Here is an 18,423-nt window from a genome sequence, read left to right as displayed (position 1 = left end):
GACCAAACTAGAAGGGCCATAGTCAGGGACGTGACCAAGAACCCAATGGTCATGCTGACAGAGGTACAGCATTGCTCTGTGCAGAGCGAAGAACCTTCAGGAAGGACAACAATTTCTGAAGTACTTCACCAATCTGGCCTGTTTGCTAAAGTGTCCATTCCTCAGTAAATGGTAAATGACAGCCTGCCTGGAGTCTGACAAAAGGCACCTGAAGGGCTCTGCTCTGATGAAACAAAGATTGAACTCTTTGGTCTGAATGCCAACCAAGTCTCATGTCTGGAGGAAACTAGGCACTGCTCATCATCTTTCCAATAGTATTCCTACAATGAAGCATGGTGGTAGCAGCATCATGCTGTGGGGATATTTTTTGGCAGCAGGAAGTGGGAGACTAGTCAGGATTGAGGGAAAGGGGAATGCAGCATTGTAGAGACATCCTTGATGATAACCTGCTCTAGAATCCTTTGGACCTTAGACTGTGGTGAAGGTGGATGTTCTTGGGTGACATGTACAGTATCCAGTTCACAAGTGATTGAATATCTTTGAAGAGATCTGATGGCTGTGCACTGATGGTCCCAATCCAACCTGATGTACCTTGAAAGGTTCTGCAAACAAGAATGGGAGAAATTGCCCAAAAATAGTTGCACCAAATTATAGCACTATACTCAAAAAGACTTAAGGCTGTAATTGCTGCCAAGTGCACTTCTATATTGTACTGAACAAAGGCTCTGAGTATTTATATATATGTTATATTTTGTTTGTTTTATTTTTAATACATTTCCAAGAATTTCAAGCAAATGTTTTCACTTTATGGGGTATTGTGTGCAGAATTTTGAGGTGAAAAATTCATTTAATACATTTTAAAATAAGACTGTAACGTGACAAAGTGTGGAACAAGTGCAGTGCTGTGAATATCTTGTTGGTGCAAAAATACTATTTTGGCTTCTTTGGCATTTTAATAGATGCAATTAAAGAAAGTGGAAGAAAGAATGTGTTTTATGACATGCTCCTAGTAACAAAGTGCCTAAAGGTATAATTTAGTCTATGTTAATTGGTTCTTTGCTAAGTTGTTTGTCATGTGTAGACACAACGTTGGTTCATCCCTTGAATTAAGTGCTTTTTTCTGTTTGACTGATTCATGGGTCAGTGTTAAGTGGCTTAACAAATAAAACATTCCTATTAAAATGGGCAGGTAAAAGGACGAGCTAAAAATGGGTGTAAAAGTAGGCAATATGTAAAGAAAAACTTTAAAAGATACATGCAACAGTCATTATTCTCTGCTGGGTCATAATTAATAAGACCACAAATGTCGCCTTAAAAAAATTATTTCTTTCCAAACGTCATTAAAACTAAAGTGTATTTACTTAATTAAGAAGTAAGGGCTTGTATAACAAGATAATTAGTCTTAATTTAGACTTTAAAATCTGTTATCAAAGAATGGCACAAAGGTAAAATATTATCTTTTAATTTGGGCAAAAAAATCTTGCTGTTTTATCCCTTTGTACAAGCAGAAAAGGCTTCTTATCTTTGGCATCACTAAAAGCACTTTGAGGATTTGTTTGAGTAGTTACTATCTGAATGTTTTGCATATACTACTTTTGCATTCATATCCAGGGTGCACCTAGGTAAATATCACTTTCTGTGTTTGCATATGCTTCAAATACACAATCTGAAGTGTTTTAAATACATCTAATATTTATTTCGTTTTCAAAAGTCACTCTGGCATTATAAATCTGTAAATATTGGAAAAAACCTACTGAACTTGCATAATTTACTTTTAATTCAAATCATTTTACCCACTGTTGTTTAACAAGTCCAGTCCTGGGAAATTGTGGCATTTAGGTTTGGCAAGCCTTCTGCATGAGTAAGTTGCCCTTCTCTAAACATAATGAAGAACTTGAGAAAAGGATGGGCAGTTTGTTCACTAGAAAATATGTGGGGTTGTGTTACATGACAGGTTAAGGCCAAATTTTCTATAATCCTAGGTGTGGAGCGTTACGTCAGCATCTTGATCTTTCTGCACAGAAGAACACTAGATCTCTGTGTCTCTGTTAGTTTAATTTTTTCTTGACTATTAATTCTGATGTCTGCAACATATTTTCTCATCTTTCACTCTGTGAACCTCCTAGATTACAATATTTTTTATCAAAACATTGCCTAATATTTATCTGTGATTTGTGCCTCAGACTCCTTTCTTGCCTTTAGAATGTGCTTTTTTTCCAAACATGCTATTATTGTGTCATTACTTTTGTCTTCCTCAGCCCCCATATAATTTTCCTGTCCCAGAGTGTGTTGTCTGCTGGGAGTCCAGGTTCTGAAGAAAGTCTGTCTCTGTGTGGATCCAGGATTTGCCACGAGATTTCCCACTCCTGGTTTGGCCTGGTTATCGGAGCCAGAGACTGGACTGAAGAATGGATTAGCGAAGGCTTTGCCACCTGTCTTGAAGACATTATCTGGGCCCAAGCACAACAAGTATAAGATAATGTGTTTTCCATATTAACCACTATATGATAGTAACATACAATCACCGGCCACCACATTAGCTACACCTGTACAGCTGCTGGTTAATGCAAATATTAAAGCATATAAACATGTATGTTAAGACAACCTGCTGAAGTTCAAACTGAGCAGCACAGTAAGGAAGAAAAGTGATTTAAGTGCCTTTGGATGTGGCGTGGTTGTTGGCAGCAGAGGGGTTGGTCTGAGTATTTTAGAAACTGCTGAGGAACTCTACTGGGAATTTCCCACAAAACCATTCCTAGGGCTTACAGAGAATGGTTCAAAAAACAGAAAATAACCAGTGAGCCAAAGGACAGAGAAGAATGGCCAACAACAACTTAACAACAACTTAAATAATTTAAAAAAACAGGAGCTACAAGGATCACAGCAGCAGACGTCAATGCTAGGTGACATTCCTGTCAGCTACGAGTAAGATACTAAAATTCACAAAGAAATCATCAAAGTTAGACAATAGAAGGTTGGAAAAAACATTGCTTGTCTGATGATTCTTAATTTTGCTGCAAAAATTCAGAAAATAGGGTGAAACTTTGGTGCAAACAACATGAGCGCAAAGATCTTTTCTTGTATCTGTGGTTCAGGCTGCTGGTCCTGGCGTGGTCAATATTTCCTTTGCACTTTTTGGACCCCTTAGTATCACCCGAGCTGACCATATCATACCTGTCCATGCCTGCTATTCTGTCAATATGAACCCAAATCTCACATAAATGCTTTCAGCACCTTGTTGAATTTATGCCACGAAGAACCAAAACAACTCTGAAGGCAAAAGGAGGGCCAAGCTGGTACTAGAAAGGTGTACCTAATGAAGTGGCCAGTGAGAATAAAGGCAAGCGGGTGCCTCTGAGAAGATAATCTTCTCTCATTAGAAATGATTTATATGTAAATATTTTGAGTCATAAAAAAACAAATACTGCTAAAATATCATATAGCAAAATTCATTAAATAAATAAAATGCGGGTCAGTATTCCAACCTTTCGTCTGTTCAAACATCACTGTGACAAAAACATACGTTAAACTTTTTTTTTTTTAAAAAGGCAACTAGAGAATATTGGAATACAAAAAAGCAAAAACAGGAAATAAATTTGAAAAATCACAAACAAACAAAGTTTTCTCAACCAATCACAACATTAATCAATAGACCATATCTCTTTAGGTGTAAAACCACATCAGTCGCATAGTTGATTCGTTAGTAAATTCTTTTCTAAAGATTGTTTTCCAAAGAAATTTTAACGTCACATTTTCCCAAAGGTCCTTCTACAGCCAGATGGTTAATTAAGGATCCCTGCAAAAAATATAAGAGACTAAATGGATAAAAGAAGTGGGTGTAGCATTAATGTTTGCAACACTGACTTCAGCTCTAATCTTGTAGTTGATGGGGCTACAGACCTAATCCTCCCACTTGTATTCCCACACCATCTAGAGTTACACAAGTGCTTTTCTTTTGTCTGTGATGTTAAATCTAAACACCTTTATGATATGAACTTTGCTCTGCTGAAAGGATTTAATCACATCTGCTTCCAAGTGTTGCCAAACTGAATAACAGAGAGTGCTTCTATCGCAGTGTCTTTATGTTTTTGCAGAATTCATCATATTTAGCTCTTTTCATCTGGCAATTTTGCATCGACTTTTGTCCATGTGTGTCTCCCTCCAGCTCTCTTTAGAGGAGAAAACCGAGCAGTTTGACCTGAAGGCACTTCTGAGGTGGAGAAGACTTTCCGATGAGTTGCAAAACTCAAAAGAGGAACTTCAGATCCTCAGGTGTGTGTCTTTATACAGAAACACGTTTTTGGAGGGTAACTAAAGAGCACCATGGCAATAATCAAAGCCCTTACCTGAATTCAATTAATTGTGCATAGCCCACTTCTAACATGATGGGATGCCTTCAGACTTGGAATCTGTGGAATCTTCAAACAAACTGCTGTTTGGTGTCTGGCCATAGTCTAAGACACCAGCTCTTATCACCACTGATGATGTTCAAAATGAAGTTAATGTTCGTTGGCAAAATTAGGTTTTTAATTTGTTTTATTGATTCAGTTACCACCAATTTTTGCATCATGTTATGGTTATGTTGACCCTAAGCAGTTTGCTAAAATAAAAAAAATCCATGTACAATGAGATAAATTTCTTTTGCAATGAACAGATTCTTTACAGTGAATGTTATCTTCCATTTTCAGGCCAGACTGTGCCTAGATTTTTCTTAGTGTCTGCACATGCAGACGCACACATGAACGTAGAGTCTAGGCATTCCAGGGGTACAGGTGTGGCAGGTGTGGCAATAAAGTATATCCAGGTGTGCTGTACCGTCATGTCTTAGAAAAGCTCACATCACGAGGAAGGCAAGTGTGCGCAAACACATAAATTCAGACAGACGGACAGTGTGGGACCCACACCCTGCTTTATTTCATCCAGGGTGGAAGCAGAGTGTCATCGGGGGATTATAGCTGTAAACCCCAACAAGGGCTTAACCCTTTAGCTAATGAAAATGCTGGTGATTTCTCTGTGCGTATTGCAGCTCTCATTAGACATTAAATCAATGGTGGTTACACTTGTGATATTCATGGATATTCACATTCACTTTAACAGTGAAATTCAGCCTGCTTCAAATACTTCATGTGGTGTTAGTGATGTTCTTTATTGGTGAATTTACCTTTGTTTTTAAAACTTTGCTATGATGATTTAAATTGTTCCAGAGCTTTAAGACTGCTGTCTGATAACGTCTTTATTTGTGGTAGGCTTCAACATGGAAGGAGCCATGGCTGTGAATTACAATGTACCTTAAAATAAGAAGCTGGCAGTGCAGGAAAGGGTTAAATATACATTGGAGAGTGGTGTCGGTCAGAGTTTTCCTCCACAAGACAGACACATGGGTTGTTAGAGAGGATCAGGCTTATGTTTCTCGTCACCTGATGGGGTTACATCAACAACATCAAACTTTTTACAGTATGCGCACACACACATGCACACATGCTTGCAAGCCTGGCTGCATGTTTTGACTGACTGCTACATGGAAATATGGTGTGTTGCATTTGTAGTGAAAAACACGTTATTGTCAAAGTGGCAAATAACTCCAAAAGGATTGCCAAAGCAAGTTGGGGCATAAATGAACCCTGCTCACAGGCTTAATGATCTTAATGATTGAACACATTTAGTCTGTGTATATGTACTTCTATAATGTGGCTGTTACTCTGCAAATGTGCTCCTGTTTGTGTTCCTTTACTTCTGTCAGCATGTACATTTTAGCAAAGCTAATTATTGTTTGTTTACTTTCAGCAGAGGCCCGTTGTAATTATAGTGCATCTACGCATTTCATTATAACATTTTATTTTCTGAGTCCTTCCTATATAAAAACTCTTTATCAGCTTCCAGGGAAGAGCTAAGACATTTGCTGCCAGTTATGAGGTAAATGCAGTCATTGTTCATGTAGTTTGAGTTGACTGATTTGTAATGTTGAGTGCCTTTTAGTGCCCAGCAAGTCAGATAAAGCTGTGGACATTTGACGTGACACCATAGTGAAGAATGGAATTCGGCATACAGTATGCGTCGATGGAAAAAGAACGTTTTACGATAGTAAATGACTAATGACTCAGTTATTACAGTTGACTTGGAGCAGCTCTTCTAGTTTCACCTATAATTACTACTAAATTACAGTTATTTTTCCAGGGGAAATTTCCCATATAAAAATGAATTATAACAGTTTTCTTAAACAAACAAAGTTATTGAGTTTTTTGTTTTCCATATGAAAACTGCTGTCTGATGAAGTGCACAGCAGTCGAGATTAACCTTGATCTTTATTCTTGATCCTGTGGGTAATACAGGTGATGCAGAACCTCAACTGTGGGGGTTTTTGAGGCCTTGACCACACTGCAGTCTTCATCAGTTTTCTCAGTGGACATTAAAATGACTCTGAACTCATCATCATTATTAGGGGGCAATCATGGCTCAAAGAGTTGGCAGTTCATCTTGTAACTGGAAGGTTGCCGGTTCCAGCCCCGGCTCGGACAGTCTCGGTTGTTGTGTCCTTGGGCAAGACACTTCACCGTTGCCTGCTGGTGGCGGTCAGAGGGCCCAGTGGCGCCAGTGTCAGTGCGCCCCAGGGTGGCTGTGGCTACAATGTAGCTTGCCATCACCAGTGTGTGAATGTGTGTGTGAATGGGTGGATGACTGGATATGTAAAGCGCTTTGGGGTCCTTAGGGACTAGTAAAGCGCTATACAAATACAGGCCATTTACCATTTGTAGAGTATGAATTGAATAACAATTCCTGAAAACTTGAAAACTGATAACTAACTCAAGGATGCTGCTGCATGTCCCCTTAAAGGTCCCATGTGACACAGATTTTTGTTTTCTTTAAACTGGCTCCCTGGGAAGTTTAAGGGTTCAGTTTGAAATTTTGGTCATCACGGTTTGATGCCTCCACATATCAGTGAGCTGCTACAACCACACATAACACCAAGATCTATTAGGTGTATTGGTTGTACCAAGATCCAAGTTAAAGATAAAAGGTGATTGTGCTTTTGAGGTTGTGGAACCTCATGAAGATCTGTGGACACTAATGATACCTTTAAAAAGTAACTTAGGAACCACCTCTGTCTCTGTCAGCTTGCCTTTATTGGTTTTTTTTTTAATCTATTTTTTACACTTTTAGTTATTGTATCTTGTAGGGCCCTCAAAGTCCTGACACAGATCACTTTTTCATGTGGAATACACAACCTTTGTGCCCAAGTCCACATGTAACTTCATTTGCATTAGAACCACATGCACATAAACACTAACTCAGTGTCACAACACAGTGAAGACTCTCTAAGGATCTGCTGATGGGAAGGAAAGGAAACCACAGTGGGATATATACAAAGAGATGTCCTCACCATACACAAATGCACACACAAAGGCTAAATGGTAGGTTGTTCTTTCCAAGTTCAGTAGGTCACAATTGACACCCCATGATCCAGCAGGGGCCCCAGTGGCCAGTGTTTATCAGTCCATTTCAGATGAGTTATATTTAGGGCAGCCTGGGCCAGACGCCATTCTCCCTGCTGATTTACTGGGCTGCTGGGAGCGCTGCTCTACCTTATCCGGTTTCCACAGTCAACCCAGTGTAATTTGTCAGGATATGGCTCACGGAGCTATAAACCTCTCGTGTGTGTATGTGTGTTCTCGTTTGACATTAAGTTCTGTCAGTAATAGCTCCTGATTTCCTCTCGCTTTTTCTCTCCCTTTCAATCTCAGACACACCCAGGTGTATGCACGGCTACGCATGCACACACACACAGACAAACACCCCCCCTCTCACTGCCCTACAAGTCAGATAAGAACGCCATTTATTCTGAAATACATTTAGCTATTACGAGACGCTGAAGGCAGCAAGCACCGTTTCCTCCTAAAGTTTTAGTTAATCATCCCTGACAAAGACAGGCAGCAAAACCCAGGGATTCACACATCAATAAATCCCTTATAAAGAAGGCTGAAGTCCCTTTGTTTAACATGACAGTGATGAATCAACATTTTGTCTCTCCGTGGTCTGCTGCTAGTGTCTCTGACATAAGAAATGGTTACATTTTCCGTGGAAAGACAGTACATGTTCTGTCACTGTTTTCATCTTTTGTCCTAATCCTTCTTTTTCCTCTCAGACCCACACATACACACAAGTTCCCAGGGGTACAGCACATCCCGCTGTCTTAAAAAGAGTCCATTTCATCTTATCGCAAGGAACAGACAGCCACAGGCTGAAATGAGCAGGTGACTGGACAGAGAGCAAGTTTTTAAAAAAATCCAGTGTTTAAAGGAAAATGTTGATATAAAGGAACCACATATAAAACAAACACTATATTGCATATTTTAAGTTTTAACTTGTAGCCCGTCTGTTATATCCAAATGTGTTATTCATTATATACAGTCACTGACAGACTGAGAATAATGAAAGTCTTTATTTCTGGAGAGTCAACATCATTAATTTGATTTTCTGAGGCAGATTTTCCGAAATCAGGTCATTTCCATAGCGATTTCTCTCGCACAGCATTTATATGACATGCATACATCCACACAAGTGGGAACACGCCCTCAGATGCATGATGAAAGTGCTTGAAAGAATGACCAGTCGAATTTAGAAATTCCAGGAAGCTGATGACTTCCTCTCTTTCAGTACACTAAGCAAACCAAACATTCCTGTCTATCTTCTGCCCTTGATTTCTCCCACACCTCCTCCTTGTCTTGTCCTCAGCCCTAGTCTGCTTTACCCCCCTCTCTTCTGCATCCTGCCTTCCCTCTTCTGCTCACCATGGCTGGACAAACACTTGTGTAAATCAAATATTTGACCAACTTGTGGCTCCCTGCTTAAGCTCAAGTCAAAAAATTAAACAGTCACATGTGACTCTCTGTGCCTTTAGCCTTTCCGATCGTCCATGTACGTCTGCGTGTGTGTGTCTGGCCCTGTCATGAAGCGGTCTTGTGGAAAAGTGCAAGCCAGTGATGAAGGGTGTATTGATTGGTGGGCCAGGCGCCTGCCGTATCGACTTGGCAGGAGGGTGATCCTTCAAGGCCTTCCTATTGGCACACTGAGTTAATCTGCTCATTCTGATCAATACCAGCTAACTAAAACTATCATTGCACAGCATCCCATGTCAGGGATTTGTTTGTCTGGTTTTTTATTGGTTTTATGCGTGTTTGTTTGTGTGTTTTATGGAGGTTGAGGGGATGATTTGTATCTTCGTGACGGGGAAAATGAAACCCAGAGCGTGGCTCTTTTGTGCTGGTAGTCAGGGGTGCTTTTTTTGTGCGCAAGTGTTATATGTTCGCTCCATGACTCACGGGCAGTAAAAGTTAGAGCACAGCACTGTGAGGTCATATAAACACTATAGTATGCTATTATAAATCCACAGTTTTATTTCCAGCCTGCCTCTGGCAAAGTGTGGCAACTTGGCAATGTGTTCACCATTGAGAAATGGCCTGAGCGGTGCCATTTAGTGTTGCTGACAGTGTACTCTTGCTCTGTTGAAATGGTGGTTTTCCTGCAACTAAAATGTCTTGAGAGCAGGATAAAATAAAAATGTGCTCCTGTTCTCCAACATCTCACTCCTGTTTTGCCTTCTGGTCTTGTCATGTACCTGTGCACAGTACTGCTGATGGTGTGTGCTGAAAATCTCGCTTTGTGTGCTGTACGTCCATCTCTTCACTTGTTCAGTGTTTCTGTGAGCAATTTTTTCTTCCCTGCTCTGTTTGCCCTCCTGCAGACCTAACATGGAGAAGACTGGTCAGGTCAGTGAATCTGGCTCCTCCACAGTTAAGCATGCCCTCAACCCTGAAAAACCCTTCATGCAAGTCCACTACCTCAAGGTGAGACTAATGTCGTAGTAGGAAGGTGGGAAATTAACAAAGAAAGGAGGGAATTAATGAAGACAAATAAAAGAACCAGATCCAATCAAAGTATTGAATAAACTTATAGTATCTCTTTGTTTTTTTTAAATTTCTGTGAGCTTTCCTGTTTGGTGCTTTAGACGTTTGTCTATAATTGATTGTTTGCATGTCTCACCCTTTGTCCAGGGCTACTTTCTCCTCAAGTTCTTGGCCAGTCAAGTGGGAGAGCAACAGTTTATTGAATTCTTCCAATTATTTGTGAAGAAATACCACGGCCATCTAATTTTGTCCCAGGTGAGGCTGGAAACATATCTCTGCTGCTACTTCAGAGGCTGCTGATAACATTTTAGCTCACGTGTGAACTATTTAATTCGACCCGTCTCTCCAGCACATTTGCTGCTTTTATAAATTATTGGGAGGCTGATGTAAACCTGATTGCCACATTGTTACAATAGCTTTCTCTCAAATTGATGATTGTACATCAACAGAGGCACATGTGTTTATTCTGGTGGGGCCACAAAGCTGAGTGATCCCACCTGGAACTGTGTGTGTGTGTGTGTGTGTGTTTGTGTGTGTGTGTGTGCATATGAGTTCCACCTGGCTCCTGTTACTTCAGTCGCAGATTGAGTCCTCCCACTAAATAGAGGAAGTAACATAAACACTGTTTGACCTTGTACTCTTGACTTAAGATCAGGTATGCCTTTCTCTTTTCTTTTTGTCTTCCTCCCACATCTACCTAAACGACTCCATTTCTGCTTGTCTTTTTTTTTTGTTCTGTTTTAAACAGGATTTCCTGCAAATGTTACTGATTAGCTTTCCCGGCATGGAAAGGTATGTTGTTTGCTATGAGAAATCTCTGCAGTGTAATTCATGAATAATGTAAAGATGCATTAAAACCAATTTGGTTTGTACTATAGCAGGAGTAGTCTTAGTTTCTAGTTGCAGACAAATATGAGATGCGGTTAAAGATTATTATTTTTTGTTTGTTTCAATGTAGCTTTTAAACTTTCAGTGGCAGATGTGATATGTTAATCGATTTCATGTGAAATGCGTTTGGTCTCACTGTGGAAATATGGCAAACTGAAGCATCCAACACCAGTTCTGTTAGGTGAACAGTCTCATTCACTCTCATATTCACTGAAGTGTAAAAGGATAACTGCTCCTCCTGCTCTCCTCCTCTCTAATTCTCTCTCACTCTCTCTGCACTCTCTTAATCATTCAACTTTCTTTTTCTGCCGATTGCCTCATTAACCTCTTCATGTGTCTTGTCCTGCTGTCCCACGTTTTCTTCCTTGTCTGTCATTCACATTATCAGCCCTTTCTTTTCTTACTCTTCTTTTCTCGAGCATCTATTTGTCGGCTCTCAGTGTTTTCTTTCTGCCTTCTCTGTCATGTGGAGTGTGCTGCTGCTGGACGAGAAGAGATTGATTGAATTAAACAGAGGGAGTTGGGCAGAGTCAATATTTGGATTTGATGCCTCTTTCAGTAAACAGCTCAGTGAAATAGAAGGGTTTAAGATTAGAATAGACAGTTGCTGCTCTGGGTCATGGCCAGTCTTTTCGTGATGTGAGGTCATGTATCCTTGGAACAGTGGCGTGCAGGGACTTTTACAGAAAGGCAACCAGAGACAATCCCAAACCTCTCACTCCCTGACCCCAAGCACACACAGAAATCAAAAACATACCATGCGCATTGCCTGTATGCTGTATTGAGGAATTTTTCAAGCAATTCCTTTAGGAAACTAAGCAATAAAACACCTCATTGCACATAAAATTGTATTTTTGGACAAATTTTGCGTAAAGTATCAAAATTCAGAATAATTATTATGCAGAAAAATGTTTCCTATCAGTGTTAAATATCTTAAAAATACTGGTGCAGATGTTTAGTTGTTGAGCTCATTTTAAATACTTTATGTTTTGTTTAATATCCAGCATCATATTCTATAAATTATATATTTTGTAGTGGATATCCTTTCCTACATCTTGATAATAAAAAGTGTGTTAACATTTTGACAGATTCAAAAGTAATTGACCTAATTGACTGACAAGCAGTTTCATGGCCAGTACATCCCAGTTTCCTCTACAAATTAAGCAGATAAAAAATCTTTACTTTGTTTAATCAAAGTTTACTTTGCATTTGGATCTGTTCATTAGAACTTTCATGGTGAGGTACAAGCAGTTGTAGATGTAAATGAAGGTCATCATTGAGGTGAAATGCCAAAATAAGTTATTTTGATAGTTAAAGATCACACTGCACTGGCCAGTAGCACCCAAAGCCCTCAAAGACAGTGTAGGAAAGCTAAAGTGAGTGCACATTCTCTCCTTGGTTTAAAAAAAGAAGCCCTTCATAACGTCTATGCAAGTCAAGAACACTCTTGAGTAAGTAGGTATATCATTGTTAAAACCACCGATCCATTTTCTCTTGGAGCTGGAGCCCAGCTGCCATAGGACGAGAGGGAGGGTACATCTTGGACAGGTCACTGATCTGTTGCAGGGCTAACACATAAAGCCACAACCAATTTAGAATCTCTGATTAATCTAAGATGCTGTGGGAGATAATGAGAGCAAACGTGCAAACATCAGAACATGTGAACTCCATATAGAAAGTCCTAGCTGCCTGGTGGAATTGAACCTAGTGTTGTCTTTTGTGTGGCAATGGTGACAATGGAAACCACTTGTTACACTGACGACTAGGCCTTTTTCAGAAAACATCTAAAAGAACAAATTAAACCAATATTAACTTGCACCAAAATGATGGGAAATAAAAAGTATGGAGAAAGTAAGAAAAATAGCTTATGATCCAAAGCGTATCACATCATCTGTCAAACATGTTGGAAGCAATGTTATAGCATAGGCATGTATGGCTGCCAGTGGAACTGAGTCACTAGTGTTTATTGATGGCTGCTGAGAGAAGTAGGAGGATGAATTCTGGAGTGTACAGGGTTATACTTTCTGCTAAGCTTCAACCAAATGCTGCAAAAACTTTACAGGACAAATGGAAAATGCCCCAAAACATTCTCCAAAAACAACACAAGAGTTTATTAAGGCAAAGAATTGGATATTTTTTTATGGACAAGTCAGTTGCCTGGTTTCAACCCAGTAGAGCATGCTTTTCAGCTACTGAAGACAAAAATGAAGGCGAAGAGGCGCACAGACAAGCAGCAACTGACGGTGGCCACAGTAAAGGGCTAGCACAGCATCTCAAGGGAGGAAAAACAGCATTTGGCGACTTCCTGCGAATATTAAAACGGTCCTCACATTCAACATTTTCTAAGTGTATCACATTACTTTACAAAATGCAGTACTTTTGCTAAATCCTTTTAATTAAACTCTGCACTATTTTTTAAAATTTAAAATCCACAGTGGTGGTGTTCTGAGGCAAAATACAAAACATGTCATTGTCCAAAAACATATAGACTTAATTGTGAATTCTTACATGTCACTAAGAGGATGACTAATTAGTGAAACTAAAGTGAAGTTTACATTTTAGCGTCACAGAACGGAACGGGTAGATACATGCCTCATATGCTCTCGTGAGAGATGAAGCTTATTTCTCACTAGACCTATTATTAAGCATCACTTGATGAGTCATGTGGTATATTAAGTGTATTAACCTTTTGTTTGCCACACAAGAGAAGTATGCTGACATAATCCCATGTAATCCGACTTTGTGGGTTCTCACTGTTGGTGTGGCATATGTTTAGTCTCTAGACTCTGTCTATAATTTCAATCATGCCAAGAGTTTAAATGCGCTTGTGATGAAGTCGCTCATCACATTCTTAATCCTTGGTTTTTAAGCAAGTTGATGTTTTTATTTGGAGTATTGCTTCTTCTAATATGCTTTAAAGTGTAGTTTCCCAATACACCACTCTTTTAATTTGCCTAGAAATGCACTAGATGAGCTCGGCTAGTGTGCGGGAGCGAGGAGCTCAGCCTCAACCCCGCAACAAAAAGCCAATTTAGTCACATGAGCAATGTTGAGAATTAGGTTGGTTGCTTGTTTTCAAGTTTGTCTCAAGGCCACAGATTGTTTTTGTGAGCATGTTATCTTTCTATCATTAACTTTGAGTTTAAACCACTGAGAATACATTTTGACTTTTACAAGTTGGAATAAGATTAAGGTGACTGAGCCTGATGAACTGAGTTTAAGATTACCTTAAATGGTCACTACAGGAGGTTAAACCCATTGTGACAATTATAATAGATTTATAAAATAGACCTATTTACATTCTGTGTCTGTTATTTTTCTCAACGTGTCCTTTTAGGGATAAGTTTGGAAAATGTGGGGGAGCCTGAATTGCATGTGTTTAATAAAGAAAAAATACTATCCAGAAATAAAAAATAAAAATGTTTCAGTGAAGGTATTACTGTATACTTATACTGCACTGAAACCTTCAGAGTAGCCAAGAGTGGAATTTTTTCTCTCTAAGCACAGGCGGGTAGGATTGATAGTGGGGTGAAGGGCATGCTATTTAGTTACTCTTCGACTCTTTGTGCACTTTGTGTGTATACTTGATGTATACTTTACTGTTTGCATAAATACACCAGGCTGAATGTGGGATGTTTGTTTGCATTCACATTTGTCTTTGCAAGTCAGCCCAGTCACTGTGTGTGTTCTCTGTATGGTGTTTGACTATTTCCACATGCAAACCATCCAATTTGGCCTCCTTTCAACTACTCAGACATGCATATACATAGACTCTTTTTTTTTTTTTTTTGCATGTCCATATGTATAACTCCAATTCATTGTCTGTGCATGCCTCTTTTCTTGCCCATGTATAGGAAGGTGGGTGTGCCCTTTTTTGTTTAAGGTGTTGGCCTAAATCTCAAGTCTGCCATAACCCTAACAGTATTTTCCCAGAACGATGTTTTTACAGTGCGTCTTGGGCAATAACAGTCATTGCTGTAATAATAGGAATAATACTAACACTTGTGCCATTGTGTTCCAGAAAAGGCCTCACCCTCGGTGCTATTTATGCTGACTGGCTCGATCAGCCGGGAATTCCAAAGGTACGAAAAGTCCTTCAGTATTTTTTTTTTTTTGGCTGAGTTTAAAATAATTAAATACCAGTTTATGAAAAAAACAAGGCAATTCCTCACTTTTAAGCCTGACAGCTCTTTAAGTAGATAAAAACTGTGTTGGAATTTGTTCTTCATTGTAATGTTTAAGATAAATCGGTATTACTTAGGCTTCATTGTACACAATAATGCAGTAATTTAGTCTCACTAATTATTGTAATTGTGCTTACAGGGTTGCAATTCCCAGTGCATTGTTTTTCTTGTAGTCCACTGAAGATTTCATTGTTTTAATGTTTTACAACCATTCTTACTACTCAGTAGTTAATGTTTACTTACTGTGGCAACAACCTGGCATGCATTACCATGAACCGTAGAAAGACTGGTTCAATCCTGGTCACTCACAGGTTTGTGAAGTCCCATTTTGAAGCCCTGACTTTCACATTCTGGCAGCTGCCATCTTGGTTTTCTTTTTAACCCCCAGATGTGTTTAGACAAGGTGACGGAGTTCTGAATTATGAGCAGCAGCCAGCAGCATCCAGGAACCACTTTCCTCCATTGTCTCACGTCTAATGGAAGCTTCTCGTGTCGCATCTGCCACATTGGTTGTGTCGCATCTGGTATGGCATGACGCCACATGAGAAGAACAGCTTTAAAATGGCTACGCAGCAGGGAATATTATTAACTACTATAGTTTAAATTGTGTGCAATAATTCAGAAACCATTTGTTAAAAATGGCTTATATTTAAATTGGTTATAAAAGGTTATGTATATTAAGATTGTGACTGCTTTGCATTAAAGGTAGGTGCCAACCTTGCTCGGCTTCAACTAACAGAAGTTACTGAACTGAGCACCTTGTGCAGTTATTAACACCCTGACCTAGGAATGTGTACTCCACCAAGCAAGGTAGTTATAACCCCCCAAATAGTCATAATGCTAACCTTAGCTTTAACACAGGATTTCACAAACCAGTTTTTAACATCATGGTGGTCACATCCATCTTTAAGTTATATTTAGCCATCGCAAGACTGCTACTGTATCTTGGTGAGGTGAGCAGTCCTGCTTTATCTGCCCCCTCAAAGGGTTACAAATACTAGGATTGCTCAGACAATCAATCCACTCCAACAGCTTCTTCAATTCTGCCATCTCCATGGTTACAGATCTTAATTACCACTGTGCGTGTGTGCAGTTTTTAGTGTCTGTTCCTGTGTCTGGGAGCCTTCACCTTCTGGATGCGATGATGTAACTTGAGTCTTCCAGGGGCCTCTCAGGGTGGAAAGGACAGTGCGGAGGGAGTGCTCCGCTGTTTTTTCACACCCGATTGGGTGAAAGCTGATTGTTTTTGCAGAGGCTTTTTTTGTGTTTGATGTGCCAGTCAGAGCGCTGGCTAATAAGATCAACCCGATCGATTGAAACCTTTCACAAATGCAAGTGCTTGTGCATTATGTACACTGGGCACAAACACATTTTTAAAATCTCACATGCTGCCTCTCTTTCTCCTCTCTGCCTCCTTTGCTCTTGAATGTGCTTGAATTGAAGAAAGGCAGGAAATGATTTGGCCTAATAATAAACAATGACATCCACCAATCCTGTGCTGAACGATGGAGAATGAGAAGGCCAGTGTCGGTTTATTTTAGACCTCAAGAGTTCCCATTGGGATTATGATGTAGCATGGAATATTTTGTTGATTCATTGATTCACCAGAGCTTTTAGCTCCTTCTTCTACTTAAACTACACCTACATGATAGTGTTTATTTTTTGTATTAATTACCAGTTGTCATATACTGATTTCAGTGCTGCTGATTTACCTAGTACATAATTGATGCTTTTTGATCTTCCTGGCAGGTATTAGATTTAGATTTCCTAAACCTAAAAATCTTTAAAAGAGCAAAATGAAACTCTGGGATTTGACAAAGAAAATAGTACCAATACCTAGAGCTCTGTCTTTGTAAAAATTTGCTCTCATACTTGTGCAATACAGCAACACGTATGTGTTTTGTAGCAATAAAACTTATTTAAGACAAATATCCTGAAGGTGTTCACCAAATAAGTTTGATTTTCAGTCTAATTTTTAAAATATATATAAAAATATAAAAGGTATTTTTTCCCTTCCTGGTTTAATTTTAATTTCTTAATGTTAATTTCTTTAATTTGTCTGAATTGTAATATTAGAAAAAAATAACCCGAGTACATATGAAATGGGGTTTTTAAATGATGATTTCATTTATTAAGGGAAAAAAGCTATCCAAACTTACATGAAAAAGTAATCGACCCCTAAACCTAATAACTAGTTGTGCCATCCTTGGCAGCAAAAACTGCAATTAGGTGTTTGTGATAACTGGCAGTGAGTCTTTCACATCACCGTGGATGAATTTCGGCCTACTCTTTTTTGCTGAATTGTTGCAGTTCAGCCACATCGGAGGGTTTTTTGAGTTTTAACAATCTGTTAAAGTTCAAGCTAATGATGCTTAATCGGATTTAAGTTCAGACTTTGACCATATATATGTGTAAATATATTCATTTATTTTTAACCATTCAGAGGTGTGTTTTGAATCATTGTCTAGCTCCATAATGAACTGATGGGCTCGACATTCTCTTTCAGGACTTTTTAGTAGAGAGCAGAATTAATGGATGTTTTAACCCTTTCCAGACTGATACATGTCAATGGCTTTGTTTTTTTTATCCTTGAATTGTGGCATGATGTGTTGCAGCTTGTAGCTAAGTCATTTTTTTTGTATTCAACAGGTCTCACAGTAATCAGGTCTCGGTGTGGGTCGTGAAATTAAACTCAGCTTTCCAAAAGTAGTTAATCCATCCTACAAACATCTTAAACATATGTGTGACAGATATGGGAAAAACTAAGAAATCAGGAATGTGGCAAATATTTTTTCACACAACTGAGCTTCATATTAACAAATCCGGATATAAATACACTTCCTCTAAACATATCCGGATGTGTCCAGATCCGGAGTTTTACAGTTGGAAATACTGGATGTATTCACATTATTTATCAAATGAAAAGACTGCTGTGAAGAACTTTAAGTATATCCGTGCAAAGACATTTCAAGTAAAATATGGTTAAAGCGAAAATACCAAAGCATGAAAGGATCTGAGAAACAAAGACAGAGACGTCACCATTTACGAGTATGAAATGAATGAGAGGCACTTAAGAGGGAAAGAGATGCAACTTGTGAACTTCTACACGCAGTCAAATATCGATTCACTAAAGAGACTAGAGAGACACCACAGAGACGCAGGCGCAAGACGAGAGAGTTGGAGAGAGACAAAGGTCTTGCTATTCAGGGAATGGCAGTGGAGATCTAGGCAGCAAGAGTTATGTGTGGTATCCTGTTACACAATGGCAATTTAGTACTTCAACACTCACTACATTCTACACTACCCACTCTCAAAACCTCCCTCTCTCTCTACCTCTCTGTGTCTCTCCATCCTTGCCTTGTACACACACCTTCATGCTATTTCTGCTTGAGCAGCAGACACTTTTGTATAATACTTGTAGAGAAGTACGCAGGCATCCAGTTATAGTA

At 39.1% G+C, this 18,423-nt stretch overlaps 1 protein-coding gene across 1 annotated transcript in view; it reads left to right on the top strand.

Annotated features, from left to right (window-relative positions):
- LOC102214270 (aminopeptidase O-like) overlaps window positions 1-18,423 on the top strand; it is an 85,950-nt gene that overhangs the window by 27,653 nt on the left and 39,874 nt on the right. The window contains exons 4-9 of the mRNA XM_005721984.1: window positions 2,259-2,469; window positions 4,166-4,272; window positions 9,740-9,842; window positions 10,050-10,157; window positions 10,651-10,694; window positions 14,812-14,872. Of these exons, the coding sequence (XP_005722041.1) occupies window positions 2,259-2,469; window positions 4,166-4,272; window positions 9,740-9,842; window positions 10,050-10,157; window positions 10,651-10,694; window positions 14,812-14,872 (634 nt within the window). The remainder of the gene's footprint in view (window positions 1-2,258; window positions 2,470-4,165; window positions 4,273-9,739; window positions 9,843-10,049; window positions 10,158-10,650; window positions 10,695-14,811; window positions 14,873-18,423) is intronic.

This window comes from Pundamilia nyererei, unplaced genomic scaffold (genome assembly GCF_000239375.1).
Source record: "Pundamilia nyererei isolate P.nyererei 1_Seehausen unplaced genomic scaffold, PunNye1.0 scaffold00006, whole genome shotgun sequence".
Lineage (NCBI taxonomy): Eukaryota > Metazoa > Chordata > Actinopteri > Cichliformes > Cichlidae > Pundamilia > Pundamilia nyererei.
The sequence above is the reverse complement of the archived record's forward strand: the minus strand, read 5'-3'. Positions and strand labels throughout refer to the sequence as shown.